Below are 18,590 nucleotides of genomic sequence, written 5' to 3'. Positions count from 1 at the left end.
TCCTACTCTTCAAGTACAGAGTTTTGCAACGAGGGGTTTTCTAGCCCTACCAGGTGATGCCACATATAAAAGCTGAGCTCTTTTGCCTACAAGTTACCCACTATATTATTGTGCTTTGGCAGTTTCCCCTAACTTGATACAGAAGTTGAACCAAGAAAACTTAGACTGCACAGATACTTAGAATTGCATTTCTTTATTTGTCCCACAAAGGCATTCTCTCTTTTTTCCATTAGAAACTAGGGTATTATTTAATCTGCAGTATATAGCTTTCAATTAAATATGTTGTTTGCATTTGTGTATTCTATGCAGTCAGTCCCCAAATGAAACCTATAATGAAAGTTGTACAAATTTCATAGAACTGGAGCCTGTTTTGCATTATTCACTTCTTCCATCAGTAAGTAAAACTATAGATAACTTACCATAATTGTGAACAACATTCCTTGACTTCATGGAACCCATGGATTTTCTTTCCTTCTTTTGTAGATTGCCATAATTGTGGTGCTGTCTTGTCTTGAAAAGAGAGCCAGAAGAAATGTAATTGATGAAAAATGCCATCTCCTCAACAGGAGGTGTGGGGTTGTTGTGTAAGTCTGCAGAATTATTTTGCTTCAGTCTTCTTCTTTGCTTCCTCCTTTACTGCTTTCAGGTGTTGAAGGAGATACAAAATTCTGGCTCTTGCTCTTTTGGCAGCCTCAATCGTTGTTAATTTATGTTGTTGTAGTGTTTCTTTGATATTGTGTCTCTCCATCTTCTTCTGGGTCTTCCTTGTGTTATTTGACCTTATCCTCTTTTTATGTATGCTTTGTTGTACAATATAGAATCCCACAACATCCTCTCCGGGTGAGCAAACTTCTTTATCTGCTGTTTTTGTATGCAATTTAAGATTGGTTCTATGCCAATTCTTCCACTTATGGTCTCATTTCTCATTTACTTCAGTACCTGCATAATTATAGCATATTTTGGGCTAGAGCAGGGGTGTCAAACTCTGTTTCATTGAAGGCCACATCACGGTGGTGTTTGACCTCAGGGGTGGGGTGTGGCGTGCATCTCACTTGTGTTGGAGGGTGCCTGTGGTGGCCAGAGCATTCTGCCAGCAAAAACAGGCTCATGAGCTCTGTTTTCACTGGCAGAGGCACCGCCAGCCGGATCTGGGCACCCCTGGGCTAGAGAACAGAAGCTCAGGCAGCAGTGGTGGGTTGCCCTCGGTTCGGACAGTAAAACTGGCGGGAGGCTCCACCCACTGCCCTGGATGTTGTCATCAGTGATCTGCGCATGCTATTGTGAACCAGTAGTAAAGGTAAGTAGAACCCACCCCTATCAGGCAGCCTTTAGGATTATAGACAGTTTCTAATTCTAATTCTGAGTTAGAAGAATATAAGAAGAGCTGCCTTGCTGGACTGGAACATAAAGCTACCTAGAATCACAAGGAATAGAAAATATACAGATATAGGTCAGTCAATCAATCAATCAATCAATCAATCCCTACTGAGATCAACAAGTCTAGTCAAGTAGATGCTACAGATATCTAAAATTGGTAGCCATCTGGAAAAAGAGAGTCCCCTTGCCTGCTACTGCAGTTTTTTTTTTTACTGTGAAATATTTCATTCCATGTAGACATTCTTCCTACGCCTAATTGAAAATTTAAACATGCAATTTTAATCTCTTTTTTTTTCTTCACAGACCCTTAGATTTAATGGGCATATGTAGCAGTCGGTGGACAATGGGTTTTGCCTTTGGAGCTACAGCTAACAAAGTCATGATATTGTTTGCAGATGGTTATTACCCTCTGCGAGTGCTGCCGCAATGGATTAAAGGTGAAAGATCCTATTAAAACATTTTAGCCTAAAGCCTAAATTACTTCCCTTCAGATTCTGATCTGTCCTCATCTCTGTGAGGTAATTTACAAAAAGGCATTGGGAATAAGGTAAGGAAGCAGCCAAAATGTGGAAATTCTTTCTCCAACATAAAAGATACAGCACAGTGGCTAGCTAGGTTAACCTGAGGCTACATTTAAATGTGTCATAAGGTACAGTTAACTTACTTCTAACTTTTCTGTGTCACATTCATTTTTTCTCCTGATTCATCATCAATTTATTTTGCATTACCTTTGGGGATCCATTTAAGCAATATTCTCGTTTAAATGCATTTGCTGAATATTTGCAATTCAGTAAGAGGACAGCTGGCAAACTTCTTCCAGATCAACACTCTTGAACTATTAATTATTAAATTTATATACTATGCATCTCACTCTGAAAACTGACTCTGGGCAGCTAGAAAATTCTAGCTAGAACTAGAAAATTTACACCCAATTTAAGCAATCAGTTGTGCCAGTGTATTTTTAATTCTGGAACTAGAAATGTCCTGAATAATGAAGAGAAACAAATACTTCAAACTCTGGGCTTCAAGCTAAGTACATAGCAGTCCTCAACTTAACATGATTCATTTAACAAATGCAGTGATTTGTTTAACAACTGTGGAAAAAAGGTCATAAATGGGACACAACTCACTTACCAACTGTCTTGTTTAGCAACAGAAATGTTGGGCTCAACATTGCTTCTAATTGGGTCTAGGACTAGGACCAGGTTAAACCAACCTGGTCCCTGCAGATTTGTTGAGAATGCAGCCATTTTGACTATGAATTCTGGAATTTGCCATCCAGTTTAGCTGTGACAACCATCAGTGCCAGCACCAGGAAATGAGTTTAGCAAAAGCCCACATTTTATTATAGAGCTATGAGTCTTCCTAAGACTGGACCCTAGTGCATTTATACCTGCCCAATATCTTCCCATTATGGGGATTTCATTATCCATTTTCTATCTTTTTACAGCCATTGCTATTCTCATCGGTGCCACAGAGGTGGGCCTTTCCTCCTATCCGTTCTTTGCTTGCCTTTCAACACCCATGCAGATCACGGGGCCCACACTTGGATTTCTTTACACAGCAGCTTGGTGAGCATCCTGAGAAATTGGTTTGATTTGTGCATCAAATGATGAGCACCAGAAGGGAGAACCTGATAAAATGTCTGCCCACAGCTCAAATATACAATATTTCTAGGAAGGGAATATGTTCAAGTAGTTAAGAGTTTTCATTACTGTTCAGATCTACTAGCCCAGCTTTATCATAGAAGGCTATCACAGTTTCTTTTCAAATTCAGTTGTTTATCATGAACAATGTCAGTAAGTTTCCACCATTTCTTCCTAAAATGACTCATTTGTTTTTGAACACATACCACAGCTAACACTGGAATGCCATAGTTTGCTCTGTCCCACTAGGCATATATCCATCTGTTGCAGCTAAAAAAATCAATTCTTTTAAATGCTTTATGAATACTAGAAGACATGACCTGACAAGGGAACAAGAGGAAGACTGAGCACTGAGAATGAGGCAGTGTAACACTTGAAAAGTATGGAAAAGAATTCTGAATGAAAGAATGTTTAGAGAAATGGATTGTCTCAGCCCTGTGAGAACCTAGGAGAAAAATCCCTGAAAAAATAGACGGAGAGATCCCCATATGAGGAAATAACTCCATGGCACATATCATACAATAAGCTAGACTGAAATGCAACTGGCAAGCTTGTGCTTCAGTGTTTTTTTACAAGACGAGCCCATGTGGTTTGCTTATAATTCAGTGTCTTGGGTGGCTGCAGAAAATTGACTAAAATAGAGGATCACAGGTCAGTTAAGTATGTGTGGGAGTGTGACAGCTCATTACTGAGGCAGGTCTGTGCATAGCCTTGGCTTCACACATTTTCCTGCCAGAGGTCAAGCAACTGCAAGCTCCTTCTCTCTTTTTCTTTGTCCACAAGTCAAGGCAGAAAAGACCTGTTATGTTCTCTTGTTATCTCTGAGGAACTTTAGATCCAGCAGCAATCTCATATTTCCTCATAAACTAATAAACACCTAGCAAACAATGAGTGTCACATACACTAGATGTTTTGTCACTCATTTGCCAATTTATCTAGTTCGGTCCTATGTTTTTATGATACATCATGCTTTGTCTTACCCTTAGCTCACAGAGGAAAACAGTTTAAAGTTGTCTGCAGCTGTTCCAATTTTAAAATCAGTTTTATTCTGGAAAATTGAAATCTGTACAAAAATTCAAGAAGGTTTCCAGACTGAGGCCAACTGGCAAAGAAAAGAAAAGCCTGGAAAAAACCAGGAGGAATGCCAGTTTGACAACTTGATGGACAGATATCAGTCTGTTTGAAAGCAGGAGGAATCTGGTGGTGTATCCTGGCCATGGAGTGGCAGGGATTTAGTGGGACGGAGTGGGGAAGGGGATAGATGGATGAATGGATGGACAGTTAGGCAGAGAGAAAGACAGAAAAAGATCACCACAATAAAATGCTGCATAACAATTAGCAGTTATAATGAATGGTCACACAGTTACTGTATTGTGAGTTTGTATACCCATTATAGCAAAAGTTGGTGACACACTGAAAGCCCAAATATTGTCTTGGTTATCAAAGAGGTAATGGGATACTGTGAGCTGTAATCCCATTTTAGGCATGAAAGCCAGCTGGATACCTTGAGCCAGTCACTCTCTCTCAGCCAACCTACCTCACAGGGTTGTTGTTGTGGGGAAAGTAGTAGGAGAAACGTGGGCTGGATATGTTTACTGTCTTAAGTTATTTGTAAAAATAATAAAGGCGGGTGCAAATAAAATAATAAAATAAAAGTAAACAAAACGAAATAAAAATAAATAATAAAATAAAATAAATCTACCTGTACTTTTTATATGGCTTACGTAGCTACCTCTCATTTCAGTCATATGAACCTTATGCATGTTTATCACCCAGTATATACTGTATATCAGACCTCACTCAGCCCAACTATGTAGAAAGGCAACAGCTAACTGGCAACTACAGAAGACTACACCAGCCTGAAATGTGTGTGACTCTCTGTTTATGTTGGATGGTGAAGAATAAGACATTTTCCCATCCCTTGAGGCTTCCATGAGCGGTGATGAAATAAGGAGAATTACCTCAGGATACCTTAACCTTACTCATTCATGAGCCATAAGATGAAGGCAAGGAAGTGTCATGAGAACACAACAACAACAACAAGAAAAAGATGTTGGCAGGGCATATTTGTAGGAATTCTCCCTCTGGTTATGTTTTAGTAGCAGGACTTGCTTATCTGACTTGTATCAGTTCCTTGGGCTTCTGTAGGCCCAACCACTGATTCATTACCCTGCAGGCTTCCTTCCTTGAAGGGAAATACCCAACTCTTTTACATTGCAGCATGTGAGTAACATAATGTTTTATTTCCCTTTCATTGGGAGATGTAACTTTTAACTAGTTGCTGAGCAACATCCTTGGAGAGATGCTCTGAGGAGCAGAGAGTTTCCATAGCATCGTTTTTCTTTTTTATGTCCAATGAGACATCTTTTCCCATGTCATTCTTGCAGCCTGTCTCTGCAGTTTTGTCTTTTTCTTTGCATTGTTTACTCTTTCTTTCTATTTTTCATCCCTTTTCTTAGTTTGAATTAGTTTTTACTATTGCAATTGCAAGCTTTAATAAAATTACTTTAAAAAAAAAAAAACCACATAGGAGATTTTATTTATTTATTTATTTATTTTAAAATTTGTATACTGCCCTTCTCCCTGAGGACTCAGGGCGGTGAACAGCCAAATAAAAACATAAACTACAAACATTAAAATACAATTAAAAAGGTATATATAAATTTGGCCCCATGATTAAAAACAATAACAAACAATTAAAAACATTTTAAAAAGTGTTAGGCCAGCCCGGCTTGCTGGAAAAAGAAGGTTTTAAGGGCACGGTGGAAGGCACCGAGGTCTTGGATTCTCCTTATCTCTGGGGGCAGCTGATTCCAGAGGGTAGGTGCCCCCACAGAGAAGGCCCTCCCCCTGGGGGTCACCAGCCTACATTGTTTGGCTGATGGCACCCTGAGGAGGCCCTCTCTGTGGGAGCCACAAGTCGATGGGAGGCTGTTGGTAGCAGCAGGCGGTCTCGAAGATAACTAGGTCCTATGCCATGGAACGCTTTAAAGGGGATAACCAACACCTTGAAGCGCACCCAGAAGACCACTGGGAGCCAGTGCAGCTCACGCAGGAGAGGTGTTGTATGGGAGCACCATGCAGCTCCCGTGACTACCCGCGCGGCCGCATTCTGGACCAGTTGGAGCCTCTGGGTGCTCTGGGTGCCCCATTTAGAGAGCGTTGCAGTAGTCCAGGCGAGAGGTGATGAGGGCATGAGTGACTGTGCACAGGGAATCCCAATCAAGAAAGGGCCACAACTGGCGGATCAGGCGAACCTGACCAAAAGTTCCCCTGGCAACAGCCGTCAGATGTTCCTCCAAGGACAGATGCGTATCCAGGAGGACTCCCAGATTGCGAGCCCTCTCCGAGGGGGCCAAAGACTCACCCCCAATAGTCAATGTTGGAGTCAACTGACTATATCGGGATGCCGGGAACCACAGCCACTCAGTCTTGGAAGGGTTGAGCTTGAGCCTGTGTCTCCCCATCCAGATCCGCACAGCCTCCAGGCACCGGGACATCACTTCAAGAGCATCGTTCGGGTGGCCTGGGGTGGAGATGTACAGCTGGGTGTCATCAGCGTACTGATGGTACTTCACCCCAAACCCATGGATGATCTCGCCCAGCGGCTTCACATAAATGTTGAACAGAAGGGGCAAGAGGACCGACCCCTGAGGCACACCACATATAAGAGGCCTTGAGGTCGACCTCTGCCCCCCTGCCAACACGACCTGCGACCGGTCTGAGGGAAAGGAGGAGAACCACCGTAACACGGTGCCCCCCATCCCCAACTCCTCCAACCGGTGCAGCATGATACCATGGTCGATGGTATCAAAAGCCGCTGAGAGGTCTAACAGGGCCAGAACAGAGGAGCAACCCCTGTCCCGAGCCCTCCAGAGATCATCTACCAACGTGACCAGTGCCATTTCCGTGCTGTGCCCGGGCCTGAAACCCGATTGGAACGGATCTAGATAAGACGTTTCCTCCAGGTACTGTGGAAACTGTCGTGCGACCACACTCTCCACAACCTTCGCCACAAAGCGAAGATTGGAGACAGGACGATAGTTGGCTAATACTGCCGGATAGTTGGCTAATATTGCTTCTTGATTGTTGGTCTAATGTTAATCTTGATGCTAATCTATGCTCATCTGGGTGTTGATTGCTGATAAGGAGACATTTTGGTCTTTTTGATCTGCTTTTTTAACAAATTTAAAAATCAATATTAAGTTATATTCGTATTAAGAATTCTCATACTTTGCAGTGCCTTGGAATAGACTGGTGTGAGGATTGACTCTTAAGAAATCTCCCTCCCCCCAATCAATGCTAGAGGAAATTGGAAGCTGAGTCTAATTTCTGAGTAACGGTAGTTCAAATAAATACAATCCTAAATCAGCCCAGCAATGAGTCTGTAGCTTTAGACCTTCGGTATAAGATTCAGAGAAATTAAATTTATTTTTAGTAAGAGAACTGTGGGATATCTTTCGAGTATATGTTTCTCCCCGAATGTTTTCTCCATGCAAGGCAGAAATAAAGCAATTTCTTTCTTTTCCTGTTAAAAAACACGGAGCAACAAATTAAAAGAAAGTAAACATAGTTTTAAATTAATTCAGATCTAGTAGAAACCAGGTAATTAGACATTGTTCACTTTAATAATATAGTAGACTAGAAGGAGCATCTCTTTGCAATGAAACTACATTAGAAATAAGGGAAAATGAATTTTGGAGCAGGGAAATTGTTATACCATTGTTTGGCTGATTATTGCTACATAGACTCTGATATGGCATTGAAATAATAATAATAGGAAAAAATCAAACTGCTTAAACATGTTTGGATTATAAATATATTCAAAATATTGTGACATTTATAAAATAAGGTTATCAGGTCCCAAGCATTTGGATGTTGTTAGAAGGCAGCAGAGATGGAGTAAATTCTTAATACTTTGCTTCCATCTAGTGGCAGTCTAGATTTTTGCAGCCCAGATCTGCTAGTTTGCTTACTTCACCATGCCACAGTAGGCTTAAGCACAGCAGATATGGTATAATGCAGTGGTCACCAACTGGTGGTCTGCAGACCACTGCACGGTGGTCCATGAGAAAATGTTGATGGTTCCTAGAAAAATTATTTGCATTTTTTATATTGCACTAAATATTATTTATCTTTTAAAAATATCGTATTAATGGTCCATGGGATTTAAAATTATGAATTTAGTGGTCCCTGAGGTCTGAAAGGTTGGTGATCCCTGGTATAATATGTATAATTTAAGGTAAAATTACAGGAAATATTAAGAATGATGGGAATTACATCAAAATATAGAAGGTGGAGACCGCTTTGTTGCAGGTGTCTGTGGATGGTTTGTGGGACTATTGGATTTCCGCCTGCACAATTACTTCAGTGAATAAAATCTCTGGAAGCATTATGTCTTGTACAGATGCATTATAGATCATTTCTGAGGAGTGGCATCTCTATTAAGTGATGAAGGGAGGTTGGTATCAAGTAATTGGGGATTATCTGCTTGGATAATTCTCTCCCCATCTCACATTTCATCTGACAGATTAGTGCTAATGGTGGATGTAAATTGCTGTACCTTCTTAACATGTAATAGCAAATGAGGCTCAGCAAATTCTTTACACTTTATGATGCTTGGATATTAAGCATTTAGTTTCCAATCCCTTTGTCTTTTGAAGAACAGGTCAGAACTGGAATAGACTTTACTCTCACTTTAACACAAAGGCTATTTTGGTGAAATAGACACCTAAACATCCGTGTCCGACAATTGGAAAAATCCTGTCATTAATTCCTTCTATAAAGAGAATGCTAGAAAATGTGAAAACAAAAATTACAGAGGAATTAATTAAATTTTGGCAGAATTCTGATAGAAAAGATTCAAAAGATGAAATTAAGCAATGTTTGGAAGCCATAGAATTACTTTAAGTTGGTCAAGGTTGCACAGTTCAGGTTTTGGTGTTCAACATGTCCTTGAGAATAAATAAGTAAGAAAATTTATGGTATATTAGTTGATATAAAGAAGGCATATGATAAAGCGAATAGGCTTGAATCATGAAACATTTTGTGAAAAAATGGAAAGATACAATGGAAGTAAATCATGTATGAGAATAAATGGGATACTTAGTGAATAGTTTAATGCTGAGCAGAAAACCTCTCTGGGGAAGTTAGATACGTGTTGATTATGGATGTGACTGTGCATGCATTTTTGTATTTGAACAATGTCACGTTGATGACTCAGAACCCAGATGATTTGCAGTAAACATTAGACACATTGTAAAATGAAACAATGAGTGTGGATCAAACATTTTTTCTGCTTATTGCATCTGACAGGCAAAATACAGAATACTGTTATATGTGAATTCAAAAAGAAATTTTTCTCTGTATATCTTAATAGTCTGTTTATAAAAATGGGGAAACAGAAAAAATTGTAAGACGTGCAAGCAATAGTAGAAAAGTAGTGCAGTTTATAGTGTGTTGCTTGGGTGAAAGAAATGAAAAGTTATTGATTTATTTTTACAGCATTTTTTTTACAAACTCTCACAAGATTCAGCTAAACAATGACCCTGTTTAAGGACATGCTTCTGCGAATTTTATCAAGTAGAAGTGAGAGTTGGATATATTAAGAAAAACCTAAAATTGGGAATATGAACTCAAGACAGTGGGAATACATAAGAGAGAGGTGTATAAAGGAAAGATAGAATCATGAATGAAGAATGCTGAATAAATGTGGAGTGAATACAAAAGTAAGTGATCAATGCAACAAATGCATTGAGGTGGTTTGGTCACATAGAGGGAATTGAGGAGGATCATTCAAATGTACGAGAAAAGAATGAATGAGTTGAAAAGAAAAAAAGTCATGGCTGGATGAAGCTGATGGAGGGGGAAGTTTAAAGAACAAAAAGCAGTATATGAATCTCGGCATGGATACAATGAAAACAAGGTTTCAAGGAGAGAAGGATATGGAGAGGTATACTAAGCATTTTCTCATATATCTTGTCCATGCATTATTTTTACCCTCTATTGCTTATTTTTTCCTGCACTTGCTATTGAAGAATATTGAAGAATAGCAAGTAGTGTGATGACTATGTATACAGGTATAAAAATACAAAATATATGTTCAGCTTGGGAGCAGCATCTAGCTAATACTTGGCTAACTCTCAAAAAGTAAGTAAATTCAGGCCTGGTTAATATGTGGGTAGGAGATTTCCAGGAAATATCAGGATTAGAGGCTTCAGATAACATTCCATAATAACGTTTTGGGCACTGGTTCCATGGGGAGAGGTTTTCCGTAGACCGGAAGGGGCATGGTTTTGTGTCTTGTCTGCATCCTGCGGATGGGCCTTCGTTTGTTTGCATGGTCCAGTTTCTGGCATGCTGCGGACTGGTGCCGGGCCATGGACTGGGGGTTGGGGACCCCTGTCCTAGAAAAAAGCAGTGGTCAACCACTTCCAATTAAATATTGCCAAGAAAACTATAGGATTATATACACGAAGTTACCAAAACTGAAGCTCAATTTGAATATGATACTTTTTATACATAGTTATTATCACAGTGTATTTTCAAATACCATATACTACTTTTTTTCTACATCTGTGTAGAAAAAACATCTACATCTGTGTATGGGTGTATGTGTGTGTGTTTGTTTTATATATTAAGATATAATAGGACTCTCGATTTTGTTTCTCCCATATTAACTCATCAATTGCTTTTCGGTACTGCCACATCAGAGAGGTGGGGCCACATGGATCCCTCTGATTTTTAGGTGAAATGCCACAAAAATCAAAGCCAATCAAAGATTACGGATTGCACCACTGAAATTAGGAATCCTGCATTTTTCTATATTCCTATGATATAAGTACGTGGATCTGAGGAGTATGAATTTTCTTCAATCTTACTGATAGATCACAGGTTGCAACATAGATATGGCTAAACCTATAATTTGTTTTTTACTTCTGCTACCCCCTCAGTAACTAAAAGGTTAGGAAAAAAGTCTGAATGTTCTGAGAAGCTGATTACTTCTTAATCTTATCCCATGATTGGTGCTGGTCAGTTTCTATGGCTACATAAGTTTCTGATGAAACACATGTGATTAGATCTAATTTCAGGACTTTGATTTCCTAAACTATGCTTCATAATTGAATTACTTCCTTTAATTAATTTATTTGTTTGTCTTGGCAGGTTTGTAATTATGGCTATGTACATTGGACAGTGCCCACATGGAGAAGTTAGTATGTACCTATTTAATAAAAGTGCAAAATGTGGATCTCTCTCTCTCTCTCTCTCTCTCTCTCTCTCTCTCTCTCTCTCTCTCTCTCTCTCTCTCTCTCTCTCTCTCTCTCTCTCTCTCTCATCTGTCATCTATCATATCTATCTATCTGTCTGTCTGTCTACCTATCCTTATCATCATCATCTATCATTGTGGTAATGTATTTTGTGAAACACTTATAAATACTCATCTTAGACATCTTACGAGTCAGCTTGTAAGATACCTCCATCTTCCAAGTACATTAGTTTACATTTCAAGTCTACTTACCCAAAAGAAAGATGACCAACCCAAGAGGAAAGATTAAAAAGGACCAGGAAATAAAATGTCTACTTCTATTATTGTATTCTTGGGAAAACCCAAGATGAATTTTCCTCAATTCAATTCAATTCAAATCAAATATTATTTATATGTTTGGAAATAGAAGCATTCTTTATGTCACTTTGAGATTCAGGAGCAAAGGTGACATATAAAATAAATAGGGAACAAAGGTGACTTGAAGCAAGAGAAAGTTCAACGCTCAGATGTGCCTGAGTCTCCATGGTGAGTTTGTAAGCAAAATGAGATTCATATTTGGGATTTTTTTGTTGCATGGTTCACTGTATTAACCGAAAGGCCTCTAATCTTTCTGGTATAATGTATATAATTTGAAGAGCAAACTTATAAAATGGTGACCATGGTGGCACTGTGGTTAGAATGCACTACTGCAGGCTACTTCTGCTGATTGCTGGCTGCCTGCAATTTGGCAGTTCGAATCTCATTAGGCTCAAGGATGACTCAGCTTTCCATCCTTCTGAGGTCGGTAAAGTGAGGACCCAGATTGTTGGGGGCAATATGCTGACTTTGTAAACCGCTTAGAGAGGGCTGTAAAGCACTGTGAAGTGGTATATAAGTCTAAGTGCTATTGCTATCTGTACCAATCATAAAACACCCATGTATCAGAAGGCAAACAAGGCCATTTCTATCATTGTCATGTCTAAGAATGCCATTGGGGTGTAAAAAAGGCACAGAAGGTGAAACAAAACTTATGGGTCACCAACTCCTATACATCCTGAGTCTGATATTGAGGGCCAAAATATTACTCATTGTTGCTATAACAGCTAGTTGTAAAGCTGGTTGACATCCAGAAGAGAGTGTAAAATTTGACACCATTTGTGCAGAATCAGTTTACAATATGGATACATAACTAGCATATACTATTAAAAAAAAACAAGTAAAGGAGTCCCTGTGGATTTTACTCCGCTATTCATTGCCAACTAAAGGAGGAGGTGCTCTTCTCTGTTTCAAGACCATTGAGCCAGAGCTGTTCAAAAACATTTTCACAGTCATGTGGCCAGCATGATGTCACGAACCTTCCCACATGAGTGATACCTATTTATCTACTTGCATTTACATGCTTTCAAATTGCTAGGTTGGCAAGAGCTGGGGTGAAGGCAGGAACTCAACCTGTTGCCTGGGCTGTCCGTTTTCCAGCCGACAAGCACAGTGTCTTAATTGCTGAGCCACCGTGCCACTGATAAACACTATAGCGGCTACAAATATTATTACAGTAGTTAGTAAGCTTTTCCTTTAAACCAGTTATTTTTCCTTTTAACCAACTATTTTTCTTGCTTCTCAACAATGGTGGGTTTCAAAATTTTTTACTACTGGTTCTGTGGGTGTGGCTTGGTGGGCGTGGCAGGGAAATGATACTGTAAAATCTCCATTCCCATCCCACTCCAGGGGAAGGTTGCTACAAAATCCCCATTTCCTCCCAATCAGCTGGGATTGGGAGGCAGAGAATAGATGGGAGCCGGGCCAGTCAGAATTTTTACTACTAAAATTTCCACTTCCGGTTCTCCAGAACTGGTCAGAACCTGCTGAACCCACCTCTGCTTCTCAAGCACAAGGAGAGGAAAGCTATGTAAAATATTTTATGTCCCATTAAAGCAAACACTTTTGACTTCCATAGTCAGTTTTTTTTTTTTTAGGACAACTGGAGAATAGTTAGAAATGGCTGCTTCCTGAGTCTTTTTTGTTTACACTTTTGGCAATGTAATGGCTCCTTCCCACTTGCTCTTCTTCACTTGTTTCTCATGTACACCATCATGCTGGGTCCTTCCTTCTTTTATGGGGGGAAAAAAGGAAGATGTGAGCAAGTACTGTCATGCCATTTTTAAGATGCTGCTGTGCAGCTCCAGATGCGGCCTGGACAAAGATGTAAAAAAGAATCTCAGGGGTGCTTTGTAGCGTTTCCACCTAACACCAACAACAGGGAAAGCCTTTTTCGTCAAGCCAGCATGGTTTAGACATGTTTCAAGTTGGCAGCTGCAAAGCCACTTATGGATTTGCTGGCAGACGAAGTGAGGGCAGAAAGCCAGCCATTCAGCTGAGCTCCGGATTGATTCAGAGCCCACTGTCCAACTGAACGTTCGAAGTGTTAATGCTGTGGCTCAGAAGGGAGATGTGGGCAGCTTTTGCGGATGGCAACATATGGCCGAAGGGCTAATCATTAGGAGTCTGCCTGGCATAGAAATGATTCATTGTAACACCAGCAGATAACAGCTTGATCCTACTTTTCTCTGTACAGATTCTGGGGTATTATGAGAAGATCATTTTCTATTGGCCTTCTTTGGTTTGCCAGCTTTTCTTGTTAGGGAAATTCACCCATATGTTGATAAAAGCGTCATGGGCCCAGTTTCAGACAGGTCTTCCAACAGTGAGTATTCTTGGAGTATTTCTTCCCCTTTGTACCCCATGGGTCCCTTTGCAGGAGTATTCTGTGTCCTCCAGAGGTTGCCCAATATCCTCTCAATGCCCAATCTAATGTTCAACACCTCCAAAAGCTGGAGCTGTTGGACATTAGAATTCAGGATCTGGAGGGCTGTAGAGATCCATCCCCATTTTAGGGGATCTTTTTGACTTATTTCCAATTCATTCATCTAATTCTGAGAAAAGAAGATGGACAAATTTATCAACAGCCACATTTATTTAATCCAATATTTTTAAAATTTGGGTCTCCTTTATACATATGTGAAAACTGAATACTATACAAGTAGACCTCAGCAACCACTCGTTGTTATGCTCAAATATGTACTGGCGCTGAACAAGAAGGGTTTTTTTTTCCCTGGTCCATCAGCCACTTCTAGCGTGATGCTTTCCTTTTCCTTATTTCTGACCTTTGAAAGGTGTTAACTGTCAGCACATTAAGCCCTGACATTAAGCCCTAAAACAATAAATAACTATTTTTCCTCCCCTGCAGGACAACACTACTTTACTTGAAACCCATCATGCTCAATACGTCCAACAATTGTTGAGGAAACCTCCACTGCAGTGAGGACACTCATTTTGTTTGAGAAATGTTTCTTAGAATGTCATATGCACCATATATTCTTAATTTCTTGCCGTCAATAATCCATATTTTGTTTTCCGGTGAACCCCTTCTTAGCTCACATGAAGATAGAGGGAGGGAGGGAGGAAGAACATTCAGTCTTTCAAGATTGTGTTACAGATAGTCCTTGATTTACGACTACAATTCGGACCAGAATTTCCATGGCCAAGCAAAGTGAGTTGCACCTAATTTTATGACCATTCCTCCCATGGTTTAGTGAATCACTACAGTTATGTGAATCGTGTGATTGTTAAACGAATCCGGTTTCCTCCCATTGATTTGGCTTGTTGGAAGTTGGCCAGGAACATTGCAAATGGAGGTCACATGACTCTGGGATGCTGCAACCATTGTAAATACACACCAGTGCCCGAGTTTTGATCACATGACTGTGGGGATGCTGGGATGATCGCCAGGGTGAGGACCGGTTGTAAGTAATTATTTTTCCAGATCTGATGTAATTTTGAACAATCATTAAATGAATGGTTGTAAATTGAGGACTACCTGTATTATAGCTTTATAGTAAAATAATATTGCCCTGCATGTTTTTGGTTTCTGGTCTACCTTGAAGGGCTGACAGCAATCTCAAGCAATGACTTATCTATTGATGTGGGGAAAGACTCTTATAAAAATAATTGCCCTTTTTTATTTGGGACATAGTGACATAATTGTATGACGATATAAGTCCCAAATAATTAGCTCAATGGTGCTCTTAATATCTAGTTCTGGAAGGGATTGGCAGGGTGAGATTAAGCCAGGTGATGCCCTAGCCTTAGTTCAATAATGCTGCCGTTTGGACCATTCATTGGTCAACTAACAAATTATGAAGACCCAACATTTTAAAGTTTAGTTGCTCACCATGCCAAAGAAAACCTTTTTTTAAAAAAAAACTATCTTGAATAAAGTTGAATAGAATGATGAAAAAAAGAGTAAAATCGTGTGGCAGTAAAAGAATTGAGGACATGATTGCAAGGGGGGAAAAACTCAGTGGTGCCCATTCCCTTGGTGCCCTAAACATGTGTTTCTCTTGTTCAAGAGTTAATCCAGGCTTGGGAATTGGTAATTTATTTATTTTATTTATTTATTTGTTTAAATTTCTATACCGCCCTTCTCCAAATAGGACTCAGGGCGGTGCACAGCCTAAGTAAAAACAAAGCATACAAAAATTAAAAAACAGTATTAAAATAATTAGATATTCTGGCCGTAAATTAAAACAACCCAATTTAAAACCAATTTAAAATTTAGCTCAAGCCAGCCCAGCTAGTTGAAATAAATAAGTTTTCAGGGCCCGACGAAAAATCCGGAGGTCTGTTATTATACGGTAATCCATTGGGGTACCTTAATTAGTCTCATTTAAGTCCCCTTGTGTTCTGACCTAGGCTTCCTTAGAAAGTATACAGCACAATCTTAGTCCCGGCAAACCTCTTTAATTCATACAGCTGTGAATTATTAGCATTCCCAATCTGAAGGGCTTCTCAAACAGTCTTTCAGGGGAGTGTTTACAAACACTCACCTTATCTCCCTTGGAATGCTGCCAGAGAACTAATTGCCACACGCAAGGCAAGGCCAAATTTAGCACAGAGTCAAACAGAACTTTTCCAGAGCTTTTACCGACCGAATGAACTAATTGATTCCTGCAAAAGCTCACGTCCCATTCGCTCCTCTTTTATATTTTATGGGAGGGACCAATCATCTCCAAGCTTTACTCCCAAGTCGACCCTGTTTTCTTAGTTGTTCCTGTCTTCTGGCAGCTCTGCGCATGGATACACTGGGAACAGGCTCCCGCTGTTCTTCTGCCTCGCTGATGTCAGGCTCCGGAAATTCCAGAGGCAGCAAAGAACTACAAAATGGCCTTGGCCCCCTCTCTGCTTCCTACTCAGAGCCCTCGTCCGAGCCTTCCTCAGACTCCAGGACTGGCCCATGTTCCTCCCCAACCTCCTCACTGTCTGAATCTGCTGCCAGCTCTGCTGGCTGCTGGCGGGAACACCTTGCCTTGATTGTGTTCCCTGAATGGTGGCATCCTAGCTACCCTTTCTTAGAACAGGGCTTCCCAACCATGGCAACTTTAAGACACATGGACTTCATTTCCCAGAATTCCCCTGCCATGGGAGTTGAAGTCCACATGTCTTAAAGTTGCTATGGTTGGGAAACCTTGTCCTAGAAATAGAAAATAGCTTGACAGTCAGTCTAATATAGAAGCTCAATATTAGAGTTACATAAGAGTGGATAAAGGCATGTGGTATTGAAGAAGGCTGCATTTAGATTAAGGGTGAAAGAAGACAAAAAGTGCATGATGGCAAGGAAGCCTTGTCCTCTTTTTCTTGTTACCCATCTCCTCAAAGCTGTCCATACTGTCTTTAAAAACAGGACGCCTCAGAAATCTTGGATCCAGCAGAACATCTATGAATGGGATCCTTACTTTCAGTTTCCCAGCCGAATGATCAGTACAATGGTGCTTGCCATCATTTGCCTTTACATGGTAAGCCAAAGAGTTGTGGGTCATGCAAAACATGTTGAACTGGGAAACCGTGGGTGTTTCCATTTTATTTCATTAATCTTTAAACTCAAGGCATTTATTTATTTATTTATTTATTTATTTATTTATTTATTTATTTATTTATTTATTTATCAAATTTCTATACCGCCCTACTCCCGAAGGACTCAGGGCGGTGAACAGCCAAGATAAAATACAGATAATACAAATATTAAAAATCCCTTAAAATTATTAAATATTTTGGCCGAAACACAGATTAAAACATCCAATTTATAAAATCACGAATTAAAAATTTAAAAGAGGAGAGTTAGGCCAGGCCAGCCTGCTGAAATAAAAAAGTTTTGAGAGCACGACGAAACGTGCGCAGGTCCGGGATCCTCCGTATCTCTGGGGGGAGCTCGTTCCAGATGGTAGGTGCCCCCACAGAGAAGGCTCTCCCCCTGGGGGCCACCAGTCGACACTGTTTGGCCGACGGCACCCTGAGAAGCCCCTCTCTATGGGAGCGTACTGGTCGGTGAGAGGCTATTGGTAGCAAAAGGTGGTCTCATAAATACCCCGGTCCGATGCCATGGAGCGCTCTAAAGGTGGTAACCAAAACCTTGAAGCGCACCCGGAAGACCACCAGGAGCCAGTGCAGCTCGTGCAGGAGGGGGGTCACATGGGAGCGCCACGTTGCTCCCATAACCACCCACGCGGCCGCATTCTGGACCAGCTGGAGCCTCCGGGTGCTCCTCAAGGGGAGCCCCATGTAGAGAGCATTGCAGTAATCCAGGTGGGAAGTAACGAGAGCATGAGTGACCGTATTTAACGAGTCCCGATCCAGAAAGGGACGCAACTGGCGAATCAGGTGGACCTGATAAAAAGTCCCCCTGGCCACGGCCGTCATGTGCTCTTCTAAAGACAGCCATGAGTCCAGGAGGACACCCAAGTTGCGAACTCTCTCCGTTGGGGCCAATGACTCGCCCCCAATAGTCAGTGATGGCACCAACTGACTATATCAGGATGTCGGAAACCACAGCCACTCGGTCTTGGATGGGTTGAGCCTGAGTCTGTTTCTCCCCATCCAGATCCGCACGGCCTCCAGGCACCGGGACATCACTTCAAGGTCATCATTGGGGTGGTCCGGGGTGGAGATGTACAGCTGAGTGTCGTCAGTGTACTGATGGTACTTCACCCCGAAACCACGGATGATCTCACCCAGCAGCTTCACATAAATGTTGAACAGAAGGGGCAAGAGGACCGACCCTTGTGGCACCCCACATACAAGGGGCCTCGGGGTCGATCTCTGCCCCCCTGTCAACACAGACTGCAACCGGTCAGAGAGAAAGGAGAGAACCACCATAGGACGGTGCCTCCCACCCCTAACTCCTCAAGCCGGTGCAGCATGATACCATGGTCGATGGTATCAAAAGCCGCTGAGAGGTCTAATAGGACTAGGACAGAGGAACAACCCCTAAA

The 18,590-nt window shown here is 40.9% G+C and overlaps 1 protein-coding gene across 1 annotated transcript in view; it reads left to right on the top strand.

The window, feature by feature from the left end:
- LOC117661701 (stimulated by retinoic acid gene 6 protein-like) overlaps nt 1-18,590 on the top strand; it is a 37,397-nt gene that overhangs the window by 4,959 nt on the left and 13,848 nt on the right. Inside the window, exons 2-9 of the mRNA XM_034410786.3 lie at nt 310-394; nt 484-584; nt 1,681-1,814; nt 2,828-2,948; nt 11,187-11,232; nt 13,841-13,969; nt 14,513-14,583; nt 17,006-17,117. Of these exons, the coding sequence (XP_034266677.2) occupies nt 310-394; nt 484-584; nt 1,681-1,814; nt 2,828-2,948; nt 11,187-11,232; nt 13,841-13,969; nt 14,513-14,583; nt 17,006-17,117 (799 nt within the window). The remainder of the gene's footprint in view (nt 1-309; nt 395-483; nt 585-1,680; nt 1,815-2,827; nt 2,949-11,186; nt 11,233-13,840; nt 13,970-14,512; nt 14,584-17,005; nt 17,118-18,590) is intronic.

Source organism: Pantherophis guttatus, chromosome 2 (genome assembly GCF_059756535.1).
Source record: "Pantherophis guttatus breed Tessera chromosome 2, ASM5975653v1, whole genome shotgun sequence".
NCBI classification, from domain to species: Eukaryota; Metazoa; Chordata; class Lepidosauria; order Squamata; family Colubridae; genus Pantherophis; species Pantherophis guttatus.
Note: the sequence above shows the minus strand (reverse complement) of the source record. Positions and strands in the feature narration are given on the sequence as shown.